This window comes from Phoenix dactylifera, chromosome 15 (assembly GCF_051530095.1).
Source record: "Phoenix dactylifera cultivar Ajwa chromosome 15, Ajwa_hap1_PhDact_Kaust_v1.1, whole genome shotgun sequence".
NCBI lineage: Eukaryota > Viridiplantae > Streptophyta > Magnoliopsida > Arecales > Arecaceae > Phoenix > Phoenix dactylifera.
Window position 1 is genome coordinate 23,010,811 of NC_143204.1, and position 24,654 is coordinate 23,035,464.

The following is a 24,654-nucleotide window of genomic DNA, read 5'->3' on the forward strand; positions in this document are numbered from 1 at the left end:
TTTAATCAAATATGAGATTTTTTTTTCTTAACCTAATTTTCCTCCTCCTCATCCAAAAAAAAAGAAGGAAAAGAAAAAGTGGATGAGGTGACAAAAGCAACAGAGTAAGGCAGGAAAGGAGAGATTGTTGGAGAAGTTTTGCTTCTTTTGCTTTTAAGTCTTCCCTTTCTCTTCTTTTATTCAGACCGAAGCACCATCAAGGGCAGGAAAAACAGGGAAGAAGCCGGAAGGAATGAGGAGGAATCGGACCCAAAACACCCACGGCGCGAGTGACCTGCCACATTTCCCGGCCCAAGGACGATGCCTGCAACCTCTCTGGCACGCGTGGGCTCACCCACGTGCATATCACCACACTTTAACTCATCATCCATAACTCTCTCTCTTCTCTCTCTGCCTTGATTCAGCTGGCTTTAGAGCAGCAAAACTCTCGTGAGGGTGTTTCCCCCTGCATATCAACTTTATTTATGAACTGCTGTTCTACTACTTCCATGTCGCTGCTGTGCTTTTATGCTCTCACGAGGAAATGGTGGGAGCTTTTAGATTACTGTCTGTTGTACGCCAATTCAGAGGCAAAGCCAAAGCAGGGTGGCAGAGGCTGTGGCTCAGCTGTTCCTTCTCGCATTGGTCGCCAACCTGCCATGCAGAGAACAAATGTTGAAAGTGTGTTTTGGATCATTGGGTTCGGGTTGTATCTTTTGCGTGAAAGAATGATCGGATTGCATCCTGTATAAATACCTGCATAGATTTTATAGCATTCATTGCATGATCCAACGGTGGATTCACACGATGAAAGGTGAATCGATGAAATATACAACCCATCTCCTAAATCATTGGCAGTTCAGTCATGTATTCTGTCATGCCCCCGCCTACGCGGGGCACGTGAGGCACCTAGCGCCTACGTGAGGGCCACATGAGGGGGGAATATGGAGCTTCCCTTTCTGGTTTTGTTTTTCACCCAAAACGTATCTGCAGAATTTGGAGACACCTGCCTTATATACTCAGGCTCTGGAACGAATCTTTCTGATGTGGGACTATTGGGCCTCACACCCTTTCCATCATCGGACACGAGCCGTCCTCGGTTCTGATACCAAATGTCAAGCCCTCGCCTCCCCGGGGCACGTGCGGCACCCAGTGCCCACATGGGGGCACATGAGGGGAGAACATGGGGCTCCTCTACCAAATATTATCTGGTTTCGGAGCCCGCATGCGCGTCGTACGCACCACTCAAACTCCTCTCCGGTTTTGGTTTCCATCCAAAATGCGCCTTTAGGATTTGTAGACACCCGCCTCATATGCCCAGGCTCTGCAACGAGTCTTTTCGATGTGGGACTATTGGGCCTCACATATTCTTTGTGGATAGATTGAGAGGTGTCAGAGTTTGGCACCCTCTGGAACGAGTCTTTCTGATATGGGACTATTGAGCCTCACGTATTCTTTGTGGATAGATTGAGAGGTGTTAGGATTTGGCACCCATAGGCTGCCACATCAACTGTAAGGTGACCATCACCTGCAATGCATGTCCAGTTTCTGCTTATTAGCTTAGATGCATTAGCAGAACCATCTAATGATGTTAAAAATGTTTTCAAATCATCAGCAACTCAGACATGTACATTCTATGTGGAGAGACAGGTGTCAAGCTGGGGTTTGGCACCCATAGGTCACTTCATCAACAGTAAAGTGACCAAGTAAATGACACATATCACCTGCAATACATGTTCATCAGGGTTGGGGCCAGCAAGTACTCTTAGCTTACATCTTAACATGGATTGTACCCCAAGACATTGTCAGGGATATTTAGAGTGAAATGGCTTTCAAATTTGATACGCCAAGCATTGTTTGATCGACACACATGTATGTCAAACGGTTGGCTCGTGATAATCTCTACGGCCACAGATGGTGTCGGTATCTCTGAGATCCCACCAACAAGACCCCCATCAGTCCGACCGATGCGAAGTCATGGATTGGGCTCAGTTTGGGTCTAGACACCAATATTATTTGGGCTTGGATAGACCTTAACTCGACTCGGCTCAATTGCACCCTCAGCCATTTGGATCTAAAGATTGGACCCTAAATATAAATAAGACTACATTTCGATCATTTAAATATCTGAAGGAACACAATACACAATAGAACCATGATCTAACTTTTTCTCAACTATTCGGACTATTGGGGTCGGTTTTATGAATCTTATTTGCCAAAGTATTCCTATGAAGCTATGAGCAACAAGCCTGACAAAAATCACCCAGCAAAGCTCCACAGAAGAAGAGAGCTGACTCTTCTTCTCAAAACAAACTTTTTGCCTTCTTTCTCATCGTTCTTATAAAGATTATTGCAAGTTGCTTTATCCTTCATCTTGAGAACTGATTCCCCATACAGACGCAAACCTCTCATCAAGGCTGTATAAAGACTCTTACAGGACTGTCCTTGAGTATAAAGATACAAAATTATAGATATCACAATGGACCATATGGACTTTATACTGTAATATAAAAAATTATAGATTTTACTGACGATAAAGAGACTGCAATATAGTGAAGAAATTGCTCAATGTTCGCAAAATTATTTCATACAACGGAGAATACACCATCTGTGGAAAGATGTCATGCCTTGCAGATTTTCAGGATGAAAGGAACTATATAAATTATCGGATGCGGTAAACTACGCCCCCTCCAAAAACTGGCATTTGTCATGAATCTCATGATACAAATTAAAGTCTAAACTGAAATCTAATCCGGTTGAAACATTTTTCGACGTTGATGGAGACAATGTTGAGTTACTCAACACTGAAACAGCAATGCCACCTTTTCATATATTGAGACTTCAGACTGGACATCTACAAGCTGATATAGATCCCCACAACGTTGCTTTTCCAGGGGAAGGTTTAACCTGTGGAGTTTACTATATAAAACATATGAGGCAATAACTTTCAAAGCAACTGCAAGATGCTTGAAATCAAATAGTCTAAAAAGAAATTCCAGAGAGATGGGTTGAACCCAATAGCAATATCTTATTACATATCTTGCCATTTGTTGAAATTATGTTAAAACCATGAAATGCGGAACCAGCCCATACCGGCTGGTTCAACCCATACCAAACCAGTACCGGCTTTAACCGGTCCAGTTCGGTATTAAAAACCGGTACCGGCCCATACCGGCCCATACCGGTTTCAATTTTTTTTGAACTTTTGGATGCGTGAACCAAATCGAACCAGCTGTATCGATTCGGTACCGGCGCCCACCGGTACATCGGTATGGTCGGTACGACGGACCTTCGTACTTAAAACATATGGTGATTTTCTTACTTTAAAAAGAGACTTCAAGTTTAATTAAATCTTTTCTTTGTCTGACATTCCGGATATACTATACTGAGTTGTGACATTAATTTTCCGTTGTTATGTTTATTTACAAAAGAGTGATGCATGCACAGTGACACAAGCAACCAATGAGGCATGTCAAGGTGGCGACATACAACTCCTTGTGCTCACATAAAGCTAAATTCAATTTATTAATTATTAACTTGCATTTGGTTGATTTGCAAACTTGTAGATAGATAATTTATATTAAAATTCAAACTATTCTGTTTAATCAAATTCACATTAACAAAGTCAAAAATATTTGATGTTTTAATCAGATTTTGGGACACGACATTTGAATAGTAAATTTTATGATTTTGATAACTATCACTTAAAAAAGAGTATGCTTCTGAGAATTACATTATAAGCTCAATTAACGATAAATCAATCTCTTCTACAATGATTGCCTCCTCATGCTCAGCGGTTGCAACCACTTCTCCAAACTGATAACCAGATGGGAAAAAGACAAGCAACAATGTGTTAATTTCCAAACTTCGACAATCTAAGCACAGTAGATTCCAAAATTTTGGAAGAAAAAGGTATTTAGTCATTTACAATTTTCTCAAAAAATTGATCACTGAAAAAGGGACAAGCTTCCACATATTTTCATAAGATGCACATGCCGCACTTTCGTTAGACAAACAGACAAATATAAATAAGTCACTATCAGGAAAGATTAAAAAGGAAGGCTCTTCCGAAGGTAAAAGTCTACTTTGTCAATTAAGATAGATGGCTAAGCAAATAAAGATGTTAGAAAAGGAGGAAGACAGACTAGATATAAAGAAATGGACCCATTTACACTCAAAATCTTTTGCAATTAGGTGGCAATTAACGGTGAATTCACCAAAATGCAGGCCACAGAGATTCATGTACCTGATTATCAGCAGCCCTGGAATGAAAAAAGAAACCCATCAGCAACCTTATGAATGTAAACAGAAAAAATAAAAACATCTACCAGATCTAATTTATACATGAGTTCCAAGCAAACATGCTTGCACACTAGCATACAGAAAATCTAGGAAAGATGAAGGCCTTGTAGGTTACTTGGAAGGCGCCTTTATGTATGAAGATGCCTTGGCTAGTAGTACTTACTGTCTGGCAGAGAGCTGATCAGAAATAATTTCTCAAAGTCTGACAGATTACAGCTAGATTCTTGCAGCCAGCTACGTATAGATGGGTAATGACGTGCTGGTTAAGGTTAAGGTATATGTGTGCAAGCATACAAAAGCTAAGCCCTCTCCTGCAGCTTCATAGTCTTTAACTCATAACTTTTGTTTCCATGATGGTTGCATGAAATTGTCTATCATGTTGTCACCTTAGTTGTTGAAAATGAATCCTAAAATTTCTCTTCAAATAATCACACTCAAAGGCACTGCATGGCCACGAGTCAAAGGAACCTAATACGAATGTGTCATTCAATACATACGTGCATTCATATGCATGGTCATGGCTGCATGATTTATGTTCTTTTTCTCCTGAGGTGGGTTTTGCTTAATGTCTAACTCCAAGATTTTTCTGATTTTAGCTGTTACAATGCATAGATTTATTTGTACTTAACCAGATGGTTTAAGACATAAGAGAGCAATGGCTCATGGTGGTTCACAACCTCTGAACAAAATAATTGCAAAAACAAAAAGAATAAAAAAATTGTAATCATAGAATACATTGATGTACAACACTAGTTCCAATCAGAATCAACACTAGTTCCAATCAGGAAGAATGCAGCATTACCTTGCCCTTTGTAGCAATTCCCAATCCAAGGGACCAGTAGTCATGTTAAATGCCCCAGGACCGCACAGCAAACGAGCACCTAAACTAAAGTGAAAAAATGTCATTCTTCCGACGATCATGAAATGCTTGAAATGTCAGAAACCATTAAACATGAAAAAACAGTACCGGGCAATTTAAAGCACTGATCAAAAGAAAATTTATTATACGAAGATGAACTGAGAGCAAAAAATAAAAAATCTTCAAAAAAGGCAGTAATATTCTGCACAAAAATGTAGTAGTAGTATACAGTTGAGAATTTGAGATAGGAAGAGGTTAAACAGCCAAGTGCCATGCAGCTTTAACATAAAATGAAGCTTCGTGACTACCAGATTATAATTTGATCATGCAGGCACTAGTAATGAACAAGCAAATTTTGGCAGCATGACTTGATTTGGTTACGATTTGTGCAGTTCATTGCTGCACAAAATGTGTTCATTGTGATCTTGAAAATAATTATTTTATTCATTAAAGTAGATTTGGAAGCTTTTAGAACAAGATGTTGAGTTTTGTGACTTGAGGACACCACACACTGCCACGATTACTTCCGGTACTATCAATCAGTATCCCCTAGATTAGCAATCCAGTATGATGCATCCAAATCCCAAATTATGCCATAGATGCTTCAGGCAATGATGTAATTGCCAGAGGCTTGAAGACCATCCTTGAGTTTAAAAACAAAGTCCATTTTAGAGACAAGATATTTCATGTGTGGTGTTGTGAACATATTTTGAATTTTAATAATTCAAGACTGATTGTGCAAGATGAAGAAAGATTCATTTGTATTTTTCCGCGAGCAGCTTTCCCCGTAATGGAAGCTATGGTCCTAATAAAACTAGGGCTTGTATTTGAGTGGAATGGTGAAAATAAGTTCAGCAAAAGAGCAGAAAAATAAGCTTGATGAAAATTCTGATGAAAGATCAAAATCACATGCATCCCATTGATGGGAACAACTACCAAGAAAGAGATCATAAAGCCAAACCCACATAAAATAAAGGTCTTGTTGGTTGGATTATAAGCGACTAGATAAGATTTTTATGTACAGTCATTCTCTGTTTACTATCATATCTACTGCAAAGGTTCAAAATTACCATTAATAATTTTCAGCGCAAATTAAAAGATATAAGAGCTATAATGAATCTATATTAAGCTATTGTAATCATGGTGTGCACTAAACATGACCTTAATTATTCAAATAGACTACTGAACTTCTTCCCCTTATGCGGACAGCATAAAGAAGAACCTTTGCAGGCCAAGCACCTGATAAGCAATAGCATGTTTTAGGATTCCGATTCAGACATATATTTAGTAGTCTCCTAGTTGGTACTGTTAAGTATATGACATTTCTATCTCAGGGTGAATACCTGGTGTAAGACATGGTCTTCATATTAAATTGGTAATAATGCACCACAGAATGTCAAACCTGTATCTACAATGGTAGGATGCTGCCCAGCTGTGAGAGTCTTCGATTCCTTGAAGCTAATCTTTCCCAGAATATCAATGTCAAAAAAGATGTATCCATGTTTCATAAAGTGCACTGCACTAGATATCTGAGTCCACATACTTTTATCATGAAGGATACTTTTGCAGAACAAGAGATAAAGAAAAAAATGTTCAATATTGAACCATAAATATCTTAGAAAATGAAGAATAATACAAATTTTACAATTTAGTTAATAGAATTGGCATTTAATAAATTTTTATTTGGCATCAAAATTAACGTAATTGTTACTTCATTGATACAAGACATCCTGGCATAGAACAGACATAGCGTCAACTGGCATAGAAATTGAAAGCTTGTTGAAAAATTCTAAAACGAAATCACAAGCTCATCTTATATTTTGTATAGTAATATTAAAACCAACAGATATATCTACAATTTCAGAACTATAAGAGGTTTTATGTCCATAGCACAGCAAACTTATCAACTTATATGAGATGTAGCTAGCATTACAACTCTTCATGTATTGCACCTTCCTGCGTTTGCCCTTGAGATTCCCATCTGCATCAAAGACACAGCATGTGTTGTACAAACGATCACCTGAGTGTTCCGGTATAGATCCACCAACAATTGTAATCTGCAGACTGCGAGCAACATCAGACAGCATTGAAAACAAGGGAGCTGTATCACCACCAGCTTCAATATCCACAGCATATACTAAAAGTAGAACTGACTTTCCACTTCTTTATTGGCCCAGTAAGCATCGCAAATGCACACACAAAATCAGAACCTTTATTTTTTTGGTTTTCATGGTCAATGTGAATTTTAGTGTTTAAAATGCTAAATATAGCTCTGATTTAAAGGAACCAATTAACATACCAGCTTTAGTTTAAAAAGTGAAGAGACACTTCAAATGCCCAATTTGGTTGTCTTGACACAGGCAAGGCATCTCAAATGCCAACTTTAGTTTTTAACTGTAAACTCCATGTTTCATAAATGCAGCCACAAATGCTTTTCTTAACATGGAGAGTTATAAAAAATGTCTGCACAGCTTATGCTAACGTCTCGTACTGCTCCTTGATCTCGTACTGCAACATTTTCTTTCTTTCCTTATTTTTTTCTTTCTTTTTTGTTTGATGGCTGAAATCAGCGACTTGGTGTTTAGGCCATTTATCTGATAAAAGATGTGATTATTTAAAAAAAATGCGACTAAGTATATTATCTCCAGAACACCAGACCAAACAAAAGATTTATCTTTTAACAAGCAATCTATTTTAAGGATCTGGGAAACTGTTAATAGAACCTACGGGCAAGAGGACGAGCTTTGCCCCCTTCCCGGCGGCCTCCTCGATCGCCTTACGAGCATGGGAGATGTTCTTCTCCTTTTCCGCAGTCACCGCCAATTGGCAAAGACCGATCTTAAACTGCCAGAAAGAGGAAAAATATCAAAATTTTGATCGAAACCAGAGCACGAATCGAGAAGGAGGCGAGGGAGCTGGAGAGGTAACGCGCCTTGGAGACGGGGGGAGTGGGGAGCTGGAGAGGGAACGCGCCTTGGAAACGGGGGGAGCGGGGAGCTGGAGAGCGGGCGGAGCCCTACAATCCTCGGGCTTGTGGGCGGACGCCATGGCGGACAATGCGGCGGTGAGCGCCCGGCGAGACGGCGGTGGCGGCTCGCCGGGATCCGATTGGGGCTTATGGATGGGAGGAGGAGGGGTTTGAGAGGGAGGTGAGAGGAGCGGAAGAGGTCGGCGGTGAGGAGGGCGGCGGATGATGGGGGAGAAGCCGAGTCCGACTCTCATCGCCCGTAAAGAAGGATTTTTGGTAGAGACGGAGAAAGATGGATGAGGGTGGCTCGAAGGCGACATGTGGTGAGATTACCGGCGGAGGAATTTAAGGTTTTGGACTTGGGGCTATTTTTGCCCTATCGGTTGTTGGGCTGCTCGAGCTCTGGGCTCTGGATGCCTAGCCCAATGTCGTTTGGGCCTCCTGTCTTGTTGAAGGGTTCAACCAAGCGGAGCCGAGTAACTCAAGCCCAACTCCATTCAAAATATTTGCTCTCAAAACTTGACTCGGTGTCGCATCTTAATATCTAAGATCAAATTCTATTTAATAAAAAATAAATAAATACTAGTGATCAACTCGACTCAACTCGAATATCAATCGAACCATACTCGAGCTCGAGTTGGAGCTCAAAATTTGAATCTTGATCATAATTTAAAAATTTAGCTAAAATGAAATATAACATAACATTATATTATAAAATAATCAATAATATATATTATCTTTTTTTTTATGATCATTATATGATTAAAAATAACAATCATTATTTGGATTTATAAAATTTAAATATTCATTATTTTGTATCAATTTTTGGCTCTACAAACAGTAACATTATGGTCTTTTTCTTTTTCTGAAAAAATTTGCTGCTATTGTATCTTACTGTGCGCAAAAAAACAAGAAAATGCAGGTTGAATTGGTATAACTAGGTATGATAAATCAATATGCAAGTGTCAAAACCTTTGATGGGTTTATTGATATAACTATTTGTTACTCAATTTGCAGGGAAGAACCTGGTGCTTAGGAGACAGTTAATCATATTTACATTATTAATTAGCTGGATTTTATGATTTTAAGTCTCAAGAGCTTTTCTAACACTCTTTTTCCTCTTGTAAAGAGAAACGGTAGGAGTACATACTCATCAGAATGAGCTTTGCAAGCATAAGTGAGCTCATCTTGTCCCTAGTTTCCAATATCTGCTTTGTTTGCAGCTCTTCGCCGTTCTTTGTCAATAAACGCTCTGCATACAATACCAAATAATTGTATCATTGACAATCACTGTTTTTTGTACTTAATAATTCAACGTTCATTCCACTCCGGAAGAAGAGGAGGGGAGGGGGGCCTTCATGGAGGCCTAAATATCTTGTGGCTTCATCATATTTGCCAGTGTTCTTAATTTATACTATCTCATGATGCCAAAGGCTAATCGTATCAATACTTTCTTTGTGGATAAAAACAATGGCATAATATTTTGGTATGAACTTATGGGAACATTCCGCAGGAGGTCATAATTCTAGTACCCAGGCCAAATTTAAGTTGGCCGCAAAGAAAGAGCGTCTCCCTGTCTGATAAGAGAATATCTAGGATTTGCATGTCCCATGCATGCAGGACACTATTTCTGGCAATATTATTTTCTCTTCTGGGTAGCTGCTCTCATGATCCTTTTTAGAAAGAAAGTCAAGGTGGCGGCGGATCTCAATTGCTGGGAAGATTCAGATTCAGATTTAGGTTTTTAATCTAATGAAATCCGGAAAAAAAAAATTTCTCGAAAAATGAAAGGCGCTACAACGTTCCGATGGGTAGTGCTCTTTCTTAACATGGCTATTAATGACTAGTCCGAACATCTGAACCAAAATATCTTTCGAGATCCATCATATAATATAGGGTCAAAAGGCCAAACTAAGTGCTCTCGTAGTATCAATCGTATTAGTGCTTCGGGCTAAGTTAGTATTTGACTTATTAAACTGATAATAGTCAAGTTGATTTGCAAAAACGGAAGGGAATTTAGTTTTACACCTGCACACTTGCATGCATTTGGGACGCGTGTGAGAAAATTTTTCGATATGGCCAAAATAACCGTAAAATAGTTATCAATAGTTATCTAATGATTTTATTATTCTGGATATAGCCAAAGTAACCGTAAAATATCTAAACAATAATCATTATTTTTTATAGTCACCGTGCTTTTCTTGAATCTATCTATATATATATATATATATATAACACACGCATTCGAACGTACTTGCATTTAATCACCCACTTACCGTCCCCCGAGAGAAAAAAAAAGCCCTTCCCGTCCCCGTCCCCGTCCCCGTCCCCGCCCGGACCACCGCCTCCGCCGCTTACGGGATCTGGTATTCCGCCGCCCCTTTGTCGTTGTTGCTGTCGTCGTCGTCGTTCTCCTTCTCTAATCTCCTTAGCTTCCCCGGCTGTGCACCGAAGGGACGACGCCCTCGCCGGATCTGGTAAGCCGCCCCCTACTTCTCTTCCCCCTCTCTCTACATCGATCCCCTTACGCCGGGATTCGGGCGGCCGTTGCTTCCGCTCAAGATCACCGCTGCCTGCCCCTTTCACCCTATATATTCCGTCGACCATGGATTGGTCTGGACGTGCGCCCTAGTTTTGATCGGGCTGGGACGGGCCGCTCTCGGTCCAGCCTGTAGGCCCTCTATGTTGACTCTGGTATTACCTCTAATTAAGTGTTTAGCAACCGTGGTGCCGAGGTTCTGCTTCGTTTTTAGGGTTTTCAAGCTTATTTGAGCATCTGATGATCCGTGTTTCCAGGAATCCATGCCCGTTGGAAATAGCTATGTAATCTTTTAGTTTCTTGATCACTTGTTGATGTATTCTGACAATTTATGCTGGTATGAGGAGATCCTCTCCAGTAGTTTCCAGTATTTTGCTTCATATTTCTTACCAAAAGTGTTTGTCGAAGGGCTTTACTCATTTCTTAGTCCAGGCTCTGGCGATTTAGAAAGGTTGTTCTTCCCGAATCGCTTCATGAGTGACACACTCTTCGAAGCAGAAAAGGGTTTTTGTAAATACTTGTTCTTTATCTTCCTTGCATCAGAATCAGATTTTGTTGAGATGTGATTGATGAATCATCTTATGATAGTTCCAGGTTCGGTCAGAATCTGTAGTCGACAATGAATCTCCAGCAAGCTGTGCCGACTAGATCTTCTTCCAATGGCTTTGGCCGTAGGAGAGTTGACAGAGAGACGGGGGCCAGGATGGATACTAATAGGATGCACTCCGGAAAGCCAACTTCTCCTACTTTTGGTAATTCATGTATATTATTCAAGTCTTGCTTGTGGTGTTGCCTATTCTTAGTTCTAACAGACTTCTCATACAGGTTTAGCAAATGGAAGCCAAGTAGGAGGCGTTGCAGGTCCTTTACATGATCGACTAATTTACATCACGACATGTCTTATTGGTCAGCATGTGGAAGTCCTTTTGAAAAATGGGTCTATAATATCTGGAATTTTTCACTCAGCAAGTGCTGACAAAGATTTCGGTATGCTTATGTGCTTGTTGTATGCTTCTGCCTTGTGGAAGGATTTTGATGTAGATAGTATTATAGATACTTTTCTTTCTTGTTTTGCCTGCAAAGCAAATGTTCTTCTCGTTCTTGCTGTCAGCACCTCCTTATATTGCATTTCCATCAAATATTTGATTATTATTTGCAGGAGTTGTTTTGAAAATGGCTCGAGTGATTAAGGATGGTTCTGTCAGGGAGCAGAAGCAGATTAATGATGCAGTTAAAAAACCTCAGACTATGATCATAACTTCAAGAGAACTTGTCCATATTTTTGCAAAGGTTTTGTTAGCTTCTTGTCTGTGATGTTCTATTATTTCATCTTCTTTATGAATTCTGATTATAATATATTGAGCCCATTTTAAAGTTACTCTCTTTACGCAAATAGGATTTGGACTGTAACTTTAAACAGCTAAATGATTTTTCTTTTATTTTACTTCTATTAGCAATTTGTTGTATAATTATGTCACATGTCTTACTTCTGGTAGAGATTTTAATAATGGTGCATTTGATGTTTAATCAAATATCAGGATGCATCATTAAGTAGTGATGAATTTGTGAATGGGCATGCAAAGGAGAAGCGCAATGACCTCTTGATAGATTCTGTTATTTCTCATCCTCATCATGTGGAGGTGGAGAGAGAGCTAGAGCGCTGGATTCCTGACAAAGATGATCCAGCATGCCCCGAATTGGAGAATATATTTGATGGAACTTGGAATAGGTGGGCATTAGTAACTTCTTTAACTTGAATGTCAGCTTGCTAGAATTTTCTTCATGTAACTAGTTGCATCATCGTAACGGCATGCCTCCCTTTTCTCTTTAAAGTTATGATGGCTTTATAAGTTTTGCTTTTAAATTATTGTCCAATTTATATGTTTCTTTTTGAATGTGCATCTCATTAACCCAATCACAAATAAATTTTAATGTTTGGATTCTTCTCGGATTATGTGCTTAGCATCACTTCGTTCTTTATATGCATTATCAAGCATGAATTCAATTGTTTACCAGTTTCCTGTTATTTCTTAGATAAGGCATGCTTGCAATACATAGTTTCAGAATTGCATTTTCTTAGAAAAACTAGAGTTTTTTCTTTCTTAAGTTGAGAACCTCTATATGTCCGCCATCTATCTTAAATTGGACTACTCTTCTTTTTATTTACCTGATATTTTATGCCTTCCTAAGCAATTCATTAGCATCTGTAAGGTCACTAACTTTATTGTAATTAATTTGACTGCTTTGTTCCAAAAAACCTACTAAATCAGGAACTGGGATCAGTTTGAAACAAATAAAACTTTGTTTGGAGTAAAGAGTACCTTCAATGAGGAGCTTTACACAACAAAGCTTGAGAGAGGTCCTCAAATGAGAGAACTCGAAATTGAAGCTTCAAGAATAGCTAGAGAAATTGAGGGAGAAGAAACTCACGATCATCATTTAGCTGAGGTGACTTTTCTGTAACATCCATAGTGACTGTTTTTAATGGGCCATGCTTCTTAGCATGTTAATGGTATGTAACTTCTTTGAATTCATTCAACAGGAAAGAGGTATTTATTTCCATGAAGATTTTGACCTTGACGAGGAGAGCAGATATTCTGCGGTACGAAGGGAAGTTGATGATGGCAGATATGAAGAAAATGAAAGCTCTTTTCTGGATGCTCGCAATGTGGAAACTTTTGGAGGCTCCTTTGGGTCTGTCATCGGTAGATCATATTCTGAGGTTTTAAGCAAGAAAGTTAAGAGTGAAGCCCAGGCATCATCTACCTGCTCGTCAGCGGTATGGCTTTGAGTATCTTCTCCCTCTCTCTTCCCTATCTATTGAAATGTTTGAAGAGCTACATGCTGTTTCCTTGTGAATAATGTGGGTTATATGGCCTTTTGAATCACATTATAGAGAAGTTAATATGGGCTCTTCCAAACTTTTTTAATTGTCAACCCATCCTGTGACAAGTCAAAATGGATTTTCTATGACAGTTTGGTTTTACAGTTGTGATTTCTCAGCTCTCTCACTATATGTGCTTGCTATTATTAGTGTGTGTCTGTGTGTATGAAAAATAGTGTTGCAACTCTACTTGTAGGTTTTTATGGTAGTTTAAACTGTTAAACTATTCAGCTAAACCTTGCATTTTTTTCTCTCATTTAACCACTCTCCTCAGATTCTGTATATTTGTGAAGGAATAATACTGTGTTTATAGTCTGATTTTATGATTTGACTTGATTAGAAACTCTAAAGGACTAAGAAAATGTAATCTTTTTATAATGTTTCTTAAATGGTGGTATAGAACACTTGACATCTAGACCCAAATCCAGGAAAATAAGTGGCAAAGGTTTTCTTTGATTATTTATTTGATAATGATTAGTAAATGAAATAAAATAATATCATCTTAGATGAGCAGAATCTTCTGCATTTTTTGTATTGTGTAGGATGATGATTCTCAAATACCTGCTGATAAGGATGTATATGTTTCTGGTTTCACTGACCATGTTACTTGGCCAACCTCCGTCTGTCCTGTAAAGAGTTCCACGTTCATGGATGAGAAGAACAGGTTTGCAGCCTAACTATTATTGTTGTTATTTTTCTTTCCTGAAATTTCCTATTTTTGTTCTGCTAGCTTGGCAATCATATATGAGCTTATCAAGGATGGAGATTTTATATTTTTTATCACATCAATCTTTCAATTTTGCATTCTCTATGTTAGATTGGATGAGAAGACGACCAAAGATCAAGATGCAGAAAAGATTTTGCTGAATGGGTGCACAGATAGAATTGTAAGTAATGTTGAGTAGCACTACTTTTTATGAAGATAAATACATGAACATCTTCACCTCTTCACTTGCATCTGACTCATTTATTCACCTTGTTCAGGCTTCTGAGGAGGCTCAAACATCAAAGTCCAAGGGTCAGTAGAAGTCTAATATGTTTTTTCTTTACATTTCTGCTTTTATATATATGTTTGGTTAGTATTAATATAATTGATTGTTTTGGGTGACCTTGTAGTTTAAAAAGCTAATAAACACTGTTTTCTTCACCTGAACTTGCAGTTTTATATAGTTATAAGCATACATGTGGCGAACCCCCCCCCCCCCCCCCAAAAAAAAAAAAAAAAAAACCATCTACCAGAAGCTTAAAACATGCTAGTAAGCATGGAGTTAAGATATTTTGAGATACAGCTTACGTCTTAACTAATTAAACAGTTTATCCTGAACATTAACTTTATGATGAGTTTTGTATGCAGAACTCCTTTAGAAACTGGTTTTTGGATACCGAAAAATATTTTATGCTAGCTGGTTGTTATATTAAATCTAAAACTCGAGAGAAGTTCATTCCATTCTTTTATGTGTTTATTATATGTAAAATTTGTTTCCAATGTTAGAATTTAGGGTTTCATTTTAAAAAATGTTGCTTTATGTTAAGTTTATGAGGTCAACTATGGGCTTTGCGCATCTTGCTATTAGATTGCGAATGCTCGGTGGTGTGACTCCACCCTTGCATCGACTCCACTCTCCCTTAGTCTGAAAATGTCCCAAACACTGGAACTACACCTTTCGCTTACATGCATCGCATGTAATGGGTGCTAATATATTATAAATTATAAAAGGTTCCGAGCAAAATAAGGGTTGGAGGCATCAGCATTGCATATGGAGATGGAAATTTCAATTATGTTGTAGAATTTTTATTTTTTTCACGAATTTTACCTACATATGCTTATAAAAAGTCATAGATGGACCTACTAAGAGGAGTGCTGGGTAGCTTTTGCACATAGTTGATAGAAAAAAAGGCAATTAAAACCTTAAAAGAAACTTTTGCGAGGAAGGATTGCAGCAAAGCCTACATGACCCTCTATGGGAAAAAATTGTACTGCATGATTTTAGATATTTTGAACAAAGAAGATATGGTAAAGCAGTTCTCGCTATTGCTTTGGTCAGTTTATTGAAATCATATGGTTTATCAGCAACAAGAGTTACTCGACTTGTTAATTAAGAGTATTGTGATTTTAATGTTATTCCCACCTACCTTATTGACTATGGGGAGAGGGCTAGAGTGTGCAACTCGTATGTGGGTATGTATGTATATGTGTATACACATATAGATACCAACATACTTACACATATAAGTATACACATGCACATATACATATATATGATTGTACAAAATTGTACACTATGTAGCTACCATTCTGAAATATATTGATTGGAAATTTTGCAGGTGGTATCAAGTAGTATTTTTCCTGCAGGGTTGGTTATTATGCAGTTATACCTGTCTGCGCATTACTTTTTTTCCTCTGTAACTTAGTGTTGCTCTAGTTTTGCTTTTGCAAATATATAATTATGTCTTCCCATATGCAAATTTCTGCATGTTTTGCAGATGTACACCCATCAACACATCTTAAAGGACTGTCACCTAGTGCTGCTACATATGATCCTTCATCTTCTGTTCAAGTAAATAAATGTCCAGCTGGTGAATCTTCAGATTCTGCAATATCTGGCAAATTGTCTTCTGCTAGTGAAGCTGTAAATACCTCTCCACGACCTGGTTGTTCTACATCATCGACTTCTGAGTGTGTAGGTGCTGGTTCAGTTTCAGGTGGTCCTGGTCTATCACCAAGCTCATCAGTAGGATCATTATCTTCAGAAAAGTCAACATTGAATCCTAATGCTAAGGTGTGATCATTGTCCATGCTTGAAATCCAAGTTTGACTGTAATTTTTTGCTACAAGCTGTGGTTCCTGACTTGATTAACTGGCACCTATTTTCTTTTCTTTTGCCTCTAAATGTTTTATGTAGTAGTTTATTTTTTTTTTGTTTTTGTGGTGCAGGAATTCAAGCTCAATCCTAATGCTAAAAGTTTTATGCCATCTGCTTCTGTAAGGCTGCACACACCAGTATCTGATGGATCGTTTTATTATGCCAGCAACATATCAGCTGCCCCTCATATGCATGGCATATCCATGGGCATGGGGGTGAGTTTTTAGGGACAACCTTTCCATCAAGTCTTGCTTCTACTAAAATTACTAAAACAAGTTTTAGTATATAATGTTATTATTTACTCCATCTTTGTGCAAACTAGTTTTAGCCCTTTCATATATAAAGTCTCATTGTTGCCCAAATTATTGTTTATCTGAGGCCTCGATTAGCAATTTTCTAAAATGAAGTTGTCGTAGACGGGTAAATATTTTGGTTGGTATTTTTTTCAAATATTTTTAAAAATGGAATATGTAAAGAAATAACATCCATTTTTTAAGATCTGATCAGGTTGAGCAGGTTGACGTGCTAGACCTATGACTTGTAAGCCTACACTGGTCAAGTCAATCCCAGATGTGGATTTCTCAAAAACTCGGATGACCATTGATCTGACCTATTGACCCATGTGACTCTTTCAGTTCAACACAATCTTCAACCCATCTAAATCAATGACCATAGGTGGTTGTGTATGCCCTGGGGGACGCCATCACTGGTAAAGGAGTGGGCAGTGTTGGGAGCGGTGAGTGCGAGGGTGGTGTTGCCAACCCTCAGGGTGGCGGACTTGGCCAGGAGGATTGGGGAAGGGGAGTAGTTCGAGTCCAATGCTGTTACTATCATCGAAGCAAGGTCCTCATCCCGTCTATTACCTCCTACCTTTTCCTTCTCTTCTTTGCCCCCTTGTTGGGTTCTCTATCTTCTTCCACGATGGCTTCTAGTGGTTTTGAGGAGGGGGAATCAAAATTCTAGTATTTTGATCTGCCGCATGGTTGTCGTGGGTGCAGGAGAGGAGGCAGCATGACTTCAAAAACTGGTGAAATGGGATGGTAGTTGCATTGTACTGTTTTGACATGAAATCAGCACCAGTATGAGTTCTGGGATACCAAACAATATAGAATCAAGATGTACCAGTTGTCTCAATGGGTACCGGCTGGGACAATTAGTAGGATACCCGTCCTGATCAGGGTGACAATTTTTTCATCAAAAGGTGAAGGCCCATGTTGGCTGATGCAGCGTGAAGTGTGAAAGACAAATCGATCGCGCATTAAGCTCGGTACAAAATTATAGTAGAAATAGAATTATTTGACTCAATAACGAAAGGAAACATACTAAAATTATTCAACCAAAAAAATTTGGAAACCCGATGAAAACTAATGTTGAAGTTTCCAGCTACAAATCTATGAACTTTGCATCCATCTGTCAAAGTATGTTTTATTAATGAGTCACAGGGATTAGGGAACAAAATTTCTTCCTACATTGGAGGCAGTTCGCTTTCGCAGTTGATTCTGCTATAAAGTAACAAATGTCAATCAGATCAATATGGTAAACAATCAGATGAACTTTAATTCAATTCATATCAATATTATGCATAAAAAAAGAAAACAAGATCCACTTAATATCCATATGTATATCAAACCTCAAAAAAATTAAAAACAAAGAACAAAAAACCCTCAATTTGAATAGCTCTAAGATATCAATAGGCACCACCATCCTAAGAGATGGTATGGTATGGGTTGGTACTGTACCATTCCTAGGAAAACCAGTGCCACCCTCGGTACCAATGCTTCAATCCTTGGGAGGGAGTGGGAGTGGGCACCTTAACAGAGAGGTGCACCATTAGTCGCAGGCAGCGAAGTTGTGGTCATTCGAGGGGGAGGGGTGATGGAGGAGGTGGCAAAGAGGCATAGTAGCAGGTCCAAGATGGCCTAGGTTGGTTGGCTTGCTGGAGGAGCCTTGCCATTGTTTATTGTTGGCATCAGGTTCTTGAAAGATTAGATGAAAGAAAGTTCAAGGGATTGGGGAGATTGAGGGAAATTGGGGGCAGAGGGCAATGATATGGATAGAATCAGGCTCTAGAAAAGTGTAAAATATTTTATTTATAACGTTTCAGATTAATGGTTTGACTGCAGTTGCTTCGGGGTCGACCCGCTGACCCACCTTTACGGTGCATTGTATGTTCATACCACCATGTCGTGCAACTTGATGTCCCAAATTAATGCGAGAAATTTGCACTTCTCCAACTGGGAGTGGAGTGCTAAATTAGTCGTGATGTTGTCTAACATATATTGTACAAATATGATGCTTGTCATGTTCTACTATCAATTTCTGCTTTGAAAAGGATTGATTAAATTTCATCACTTATTCCTGTTTGCAAGTTATGTATGCTGGTGACCTGTTTGGTGATGTTGTTTGGAATTTACTCTTTTAAACTTGTGGCAGAGGCTTGGCAGATCGGTCATAACAATACTCATGAGTCGAATTACTAGTCTTATTTTTCCACTTATGCTTCCAGAAGCTATTTATTAGCTGTTAGAGAAACCTTTTTTTTAATTTGTTAAAGGAGGATTCTGTCTGCCAAAACTTATACTCTCCTTAACTGATACTGATTTGGCACTCTCCCTGATGGATACCAATAGTTACATCTACACCCCTACTAATGGTCTCTGTGAGCTACTAATTTTCCAAAATAAGTATTGAACTTCGGTGTACTTCTTGCAGAGTTTCATGGGGAATGATTCATTTTTGGCTTCTTGCATTCCCTTCTTCGAGTAGAAGTTCAGATTGCCTATTTCTATCTATACTTTCTTTTCTTTGATTGCTGGCTCATCTTTGCCTTCTGTTGTAGTTTGTAGTTTGAATTGCAGTTTTAGATTTCTGTCACAACAAGACCCCTTATTAACATGGAATGATTTTTGTAGATTGGACCGACCTTTGGTGGGCACCAGCCTGTTGTTTACAGTCCACAGGCTGCACAATTGCAGTCTCCCCAAGCATTTATCCATCCAAATGGTCCTCCTTTGGTATGCCATCTGCCTATATCTGAACTTTTATAATATAACTTGAATCTATGCATGAGGATTGCAACTTCATTATTTTTTTTACTTGCCTGATGTGTGCGAACGGAGGTACTGATATCATCAATATCATCTTTTGCAGTATGGACAGCAGATGATTCTTGGGCAGCCTCGGCCAGTTTATTACATGCCAACTTATCCAGCTGTGAGCTATCTCTATGTTTCTTCCTCTTGGTTTTACCACTAATAGTGTTTCCTCCTAGCAAATCAATTTCATAGTGAATACTCTTTTATAATGCATGTAATTATAATTTTCCTTTTACAAAATTTCGGCTGTGGAAATAAACTAACATTAATATTTATAAAGTAGGAACTTTAGATGTGGTCACTGTGCGCCTCCAAAAATTTTCAGATCCTACCAAAAATAGTTTGTTTCTAATGATTGGATTATTAGTTTTCTATAAAATTCATGTACTCAAAGAGTCGTTAATTTCCTACAAAATCTTGGTCATTTGTTTATTATTATATACCTACTATTAACAAATAAACTAAACATGACGGTCCTAAAGACCAAGATACGTCCATCAAATTTTATTTTTGAATTTGCCATACCTTTTGGCAGGCAATTAATGGTCCATTGACTTCAGTCAGTTCTTGAGAAAATTAGCTGAAACCCTTTAACATGCAAAATCATATGACCAAATCTGGCCAAGTGACTATTTGCTGCTACAGCCAGATTGATGCTTGGTATTGTTGTTGAGACAGGCCAAAACTTTTGAAACAGGACAAAACAGAATTTTATAGATTTTGACTGATTGTTCTGGTTCAGTCCTTGCAAAAACTCAGATTGTTTTGTTCAAAATGTTTAATTTTGGTCAAAGCCTTAGACTGTTTTGATCATCTTCAACATGCCACCAAGTTATTTCCTTTTTGTTATTATGGAAAAAATGATACCATGGAACACATTTCTATTAGCATCTTAGAACTGCCAAATCATGTCATTGCCAAGTTGGTAATTGCAGGTGCGCCCAGAAGGAAATATTGGAAGGGAAGATCTGCAATGCTTCTCTATAATGAAGTGCAACATCTTATCAATTTTATGAAATCAATTACTTGCTAATCTAGTATACATATATCCTTGAAACTTTAGTTGAAATTATTTATATATGATTCTATATTGTTACTATAGTAGATGGGTACTTTTAGCTCTAAAGTAAATATGCCATTTAGACATGATGTGAACTTCTCCTTTGTTAAGGAGAACAAATTTACAGGGGTTCCTTCTTTTTGTGCAACCGTTTCTGTTTTGCAATGAGACTGATGAGTCTTTAGATTTGATTGAATAGTTATTTTGGTGCTAAGCATAGTCATATATTTTTTGGGGACCATAAGCTTACATCAAGGAGTCTATTTCAATTTTGTAATGTTTGATTTCAGGGTGTCTCAATGACACAATGCAGAGGGTCCATTTGAGCGAAGTTATCTAGTTTGAAGGTTGTGTGACAAGGACTTGACATATATGTTTAACGAGTTCAGTTTAATGGTTAGAACTAGTTGTTAGACATAAGGGCTTAGTCAAGGTTTCTCAGGGTTTCAAGTTTTCTTGATGGTTTTGCGTGGAGGGTAAGGGCCATTCCCACAAGATAAGATTTATATTCATTTAAATTTCAGTTTAGTTTTTTGATAATCTTCTTTTTCTCCTGTATGGGAGCTATTGCTAGATTAGTTTTTTTTCTTGGGCTTGAGGACTCATACTGGTGATGACGGTTGCTGATAAGGGCAAACAAGAGGTATAATAAATCTGGCACCTAGTTTTTTGGATGGGAGTGTAGGAGGAATAGTGTTCAAATGGGTTGAGACTAAACAAGGGAGTCCATAATCGATCCATAACTGATATTCAGTTAATAGTGCATGTGGAGAATGATTATGTAAGCAGAGATCAAGACACCAAGAAGAGAGGGAAATTAAGATTGAACTTGGCCTCAAGAAAAATTTTCCTTGCAATAAAAATTACATTTAATGCTTTCTAGTGGCAAGGTATTGGATCCATTAGTAGCTTTTTCATTACTCTTTTCTACAAGTACACTGGTGTTTTCGCAACAAATAACAACTCAGTAGCCAGTCTCCATATGGACATTGTCTTCCCTATAAAAAGATACTTAAATTAGCTGAAATCAAATCCAAATTTGTGAAGTCCCCGGCTTAAGATATACATAAAGTAGGATTCTTGTACAACAATTCTACTTAAACCAGGACTCTACAAGCAACATAAAATTATGAATATAAAATACTAAAACACAATAAAAATCTTAAAATGAACTATTTTTTTCTAAATTTTCCCTTCTCCGTCAAGGATATGCGAATGCATGGTTCTAAGGAAGAGCTCATAATGTGATTGAAATTTGAGTTAAGCTGTTGACGATCTTGAGGTTTGATTATTCGCTCTACATTTTACTTTATGACCTGATCAAAATAGTCATGGTTGATAAACGTTCTATCTTTTGAATATATCGTGGCTAAGTATCCACTTGTTTAAGATCAACAAACTCTGAATCTAGCAATTGAAGATTATCGGTAAAAATCAATAATTGTTTCAATTGTGGATAAATCGATCATAATTGGACAGGAGCACTAGGAATCTAGTCTTTGAAGACTCAATGAAATTCCTACATCTAAAGCTAAGTATAACAGCTGTTCATGTGCTTAGGGATGTCCAGATTGTTTGCCAGTCTGTCACTTGATGTAATTTTTTATAGTTAATGAGGTGATCTATGTTTGCTCGAAAATTATGAGCAACTGGGGCATCCACTATTCTATTTTTAGTGATTCTATGCATGACCCAATGGTTATGGTCAATTAGCACAATCAACCTCTTCCGTAGTTCATGTTCAGGGAGTTTCAAAGTTGGTTACCGTCATTTAATTATGCTAGTGATCCAATGATGGGAGGCATAAAACTTGAATTATTCAATATGATTTCAAAATTCCACATTAATTACAAAATTCTGTGATAATATTCATAATTTAATATTATAAAAGTGAATAATGGCCCTACCTTTAAGCAAGTAAATTTACCTTCAAGTGAATAATATAATTTAATATTATAATTTAAATTTACTAAAAGTCAATAAAAGTTCTTCTGTTGAGACATCAAATTTAAGTTATTTGATTATTTCTGGGTATAATAAATGCTATACCTTTCAAGAGTTGTAGCTTGAGATCCAGTGGTCTGCTTTACCTTTACTATTTATAATTTTAGATCTAATAATGACCATATCATAACTTAGATTGACTTTGGATCAATATAAGACACAGGAAAGATCCAACCTATATGCTCTGTTAGATGATGCAATGCAAATGCCATTGATTAACTAGACCAATTTAGATTATTAAATTATGAGACTAATATAATGCAAAACAAAAGATTATAAACAAATGCAATAGCAAATAGTTAAACCAAGATGCAATGCAGCTTATAAACTAATGAGCAAGATGACAAAATTATGTATGGTGGCTGAGATCATGTTTCAGATTTCTTTTTACTCTATTGGAGTGAAAGACATTGTTCTTTTATTAAAAACAGAGTCGTGTTGACATTGCCGAGGGCATCTGTTGAACATTTCCTTGCTGAAGAGTTGGTAAACTTAAGTATGGACTGGTTAGCTGGTTGATCCTCTAATTTTGCAATCTCACTTGAGATTGTAAAGAATGACCCTTAATTGATCCTAAAAATTTGTAGTGCTGTCTCAGCATGAGTAAACATCTGTGTGATCTTTAGAGGGAATGCTTGGTTCAAGCCATTTGCATGCAGCCAGTTGTTGTCTTCTGCTTCAGAAGGAATGCATTAAGGAGCTCAAATGAAGAAAATTTGCTTGCAATCATGTATTTATGCAATCATTATATACATTATCAAGTCCTTGGTGATGTCTGCAAGATTTTTTAAGTGATTTCTGTCGAAATAAACTTCCATATTTGGTTGTCCATAATTTTTACCATATAATATATCAATTCATATATATTTCAGCATAAAAAAAACTCTAAAATCATTGCACTCTAAAACTCATTGTGGACTTTAGTTATTTTACCATTGATGATCTTAATTCTGATATATGAAAGAAAAAAAAAAGATATTTGAGAAGCCATGTATCATTTATGATCATCTTTTACCTTGCTGTAGCCATGATTTCATAATTTCTGATCTTTATTGTATGATTTTTTGTTAATGTTACAGGAAATGCCATACAAAGGGAGAAATTTCTAATACAACAGTGATCGTTCTCCAGTGGTTTCGTGGACCTCCACTGACGTGCTGCCAACCTAGAGCTGACCATTGGGTTGAATCACCACTTTCCAACACATTGATATGGCACATGGATAAATATTGTGGCCCATAGGATTCGATCACTTCTGCAATTGCCCGGGACAAGTGAATGCTATTGAGAAACGTTATGAAGTTGTAAATTATTATGAACCACTCAATTTTCATTGATATTGGAAGAAAAGAGCTGATGTGGCATACTGGCTTAATCTTCCGAAATATTATTGTTTGTTATCTGGTGATATTCATTGGTTAAACAGTGTGTGTATCACAGTGGGTTTCCTGTGAAAGGTCCTGAGATATTCTTGCGTGGTGCATTTATGCAAATAAATAAGTGCAGAAACTTGCGTGGTGCTTGCAGGAGCTTACCAGATGAAAATGAACTTGAATGAGATCAGCAATCTGAAATGAAGGTTGTCAAAGCAAAGGAGCACAAAAGCCTGAACCACTTTTCCGGTGAGCACAAAGTGCCACCAAAGGTTTCTTTGTTTTTTTTTTTTTTCTTTTATGAAATAATAGGATGGGAGAAACCCTAATCGAAATTGGGTGAGGGCGGGGTTTGAAACCTGGTTATGGTTATCAAAATCCAGTGACTTTGCAAGCTGAGCTAGTTTGAAGCCGTGTCGCGGTTATCAAAATCCAGTGACTCTGCAAGCTGAGCTAGTTTGAAGCCAGAGTCACGGTTCTCAAAACCTGGCGGTCTCACAGGATGAGCTAGTTGTGACCTCTTTTGGCTTGCCAGCAATGTTGCGATCAGGTTTCCAGTGGTCGAAAGATGCCAGCTGGACTTAGTAGATGGTAGCATTTTTGTATGCTCATTATGGTTATGGTTAATTAACAGGAGTGCAACAAATTAGGACGAAGGAATCACTGGTTTCTGGTCATTAAGAATGCTCGGGCTGAATTCGTGCAGGATATGTTGGCTATTGCCTTG

The 24,654-nt window shown here is 37.9% G+C and overlaps 2 protein-coding genes across 20 annotated transcripts; one reads left to right on the forward strand and one right to left on the reverse strand.

Moving 5' to 3' along the window:
* Positions 1–2,473: 2,473 nt before the first annotated feature.
* On the reverse strand, positions 2,474–8,435 carry LOC103705779 (omega-amidase, chloroplastic-like). 18 transcript variants are annotated; one of them, XM_089927536.1, is made up of 7 exons: positions 8,073–8,435; positions 7,868–7,984; positions 7,093–7,197; positions 5,084–5,167; positions 4,226–4,241; positions 3,713–3,795; positions 2,474–2,898 (listed from the first exon to the last, which is right to left on the reverse strand). In XM_089927536.1, exons 2-7 carry the CDS (start codon positions 7,924–7,926, stop codon positions 2,778–2,780), a joined length of 468 nt encoding a protein of 155 aa, XP_089783662.1. In that variant the 5' UTR covers positions 7,927–7,984; positions 8,073–8,435; the 3' UTR covers positions 2,474–2,777. The 18 variants fall into 18 exon arrangements, 9 of the variants coding, with proteins under 9 accessions (XP_089783662.1, XP_089783666.1, XP_089783667.1 ...); XM_089927540.1 differs by having other exon boundaries at positions 5,084–5,162; positions 6,543–7,197; XM_089927541.1 differs by having other exon boundaries at positions 7,093–7,204.
* Positions 8,436–10,350: 1,915 nt separating this feature from the next.
* LOC103705780 (polyadenylate-binding protein-interacting protein 4-like) lies at positions 10,351–24,010 on the forward strand. 2 transcript variants are annotated; one of them, XM_008789634.6, is made up of 15 exons: positions 10,351–10,585; positions 11,236–11,399; positions 11,473–11,634; positions 11,807–11,937; positions 12,186–12,376; positions 12,918–13,095; positions 13,190–13,426; positions 14,074–14,195; positions 14,349–14,418; positions 14,516–14,549; positions 16,016–16,311; positions 16,467–16,610; positions 19,308–19,409; positions 19,546–19,608; positions 23,634–24,010. In XM_008789634.6, exons 2-15 carry the CDS (start codon positions 11,267–11,269, stop codon positions 23,661–23,663), a joined length of 1,893 nt encoding a protein of 630 aa, XP_008787856.3. In that variant the 5' UTR covers positions 10,351–10,585; positions 11,236–11,266; the 3' UTR covers positions 23,664–24,010. The 2 variants fall into 2 exon arrangements, with proteins under 2 accessions (XP_008787856.3, XP_008787857.3); XM_008789635.6 differs by having other exon boundaries at positions 11,242–11,399.
* The last annotated feature ends 644 nt before the right edge of the window (positions 24,011–24,654 follow it).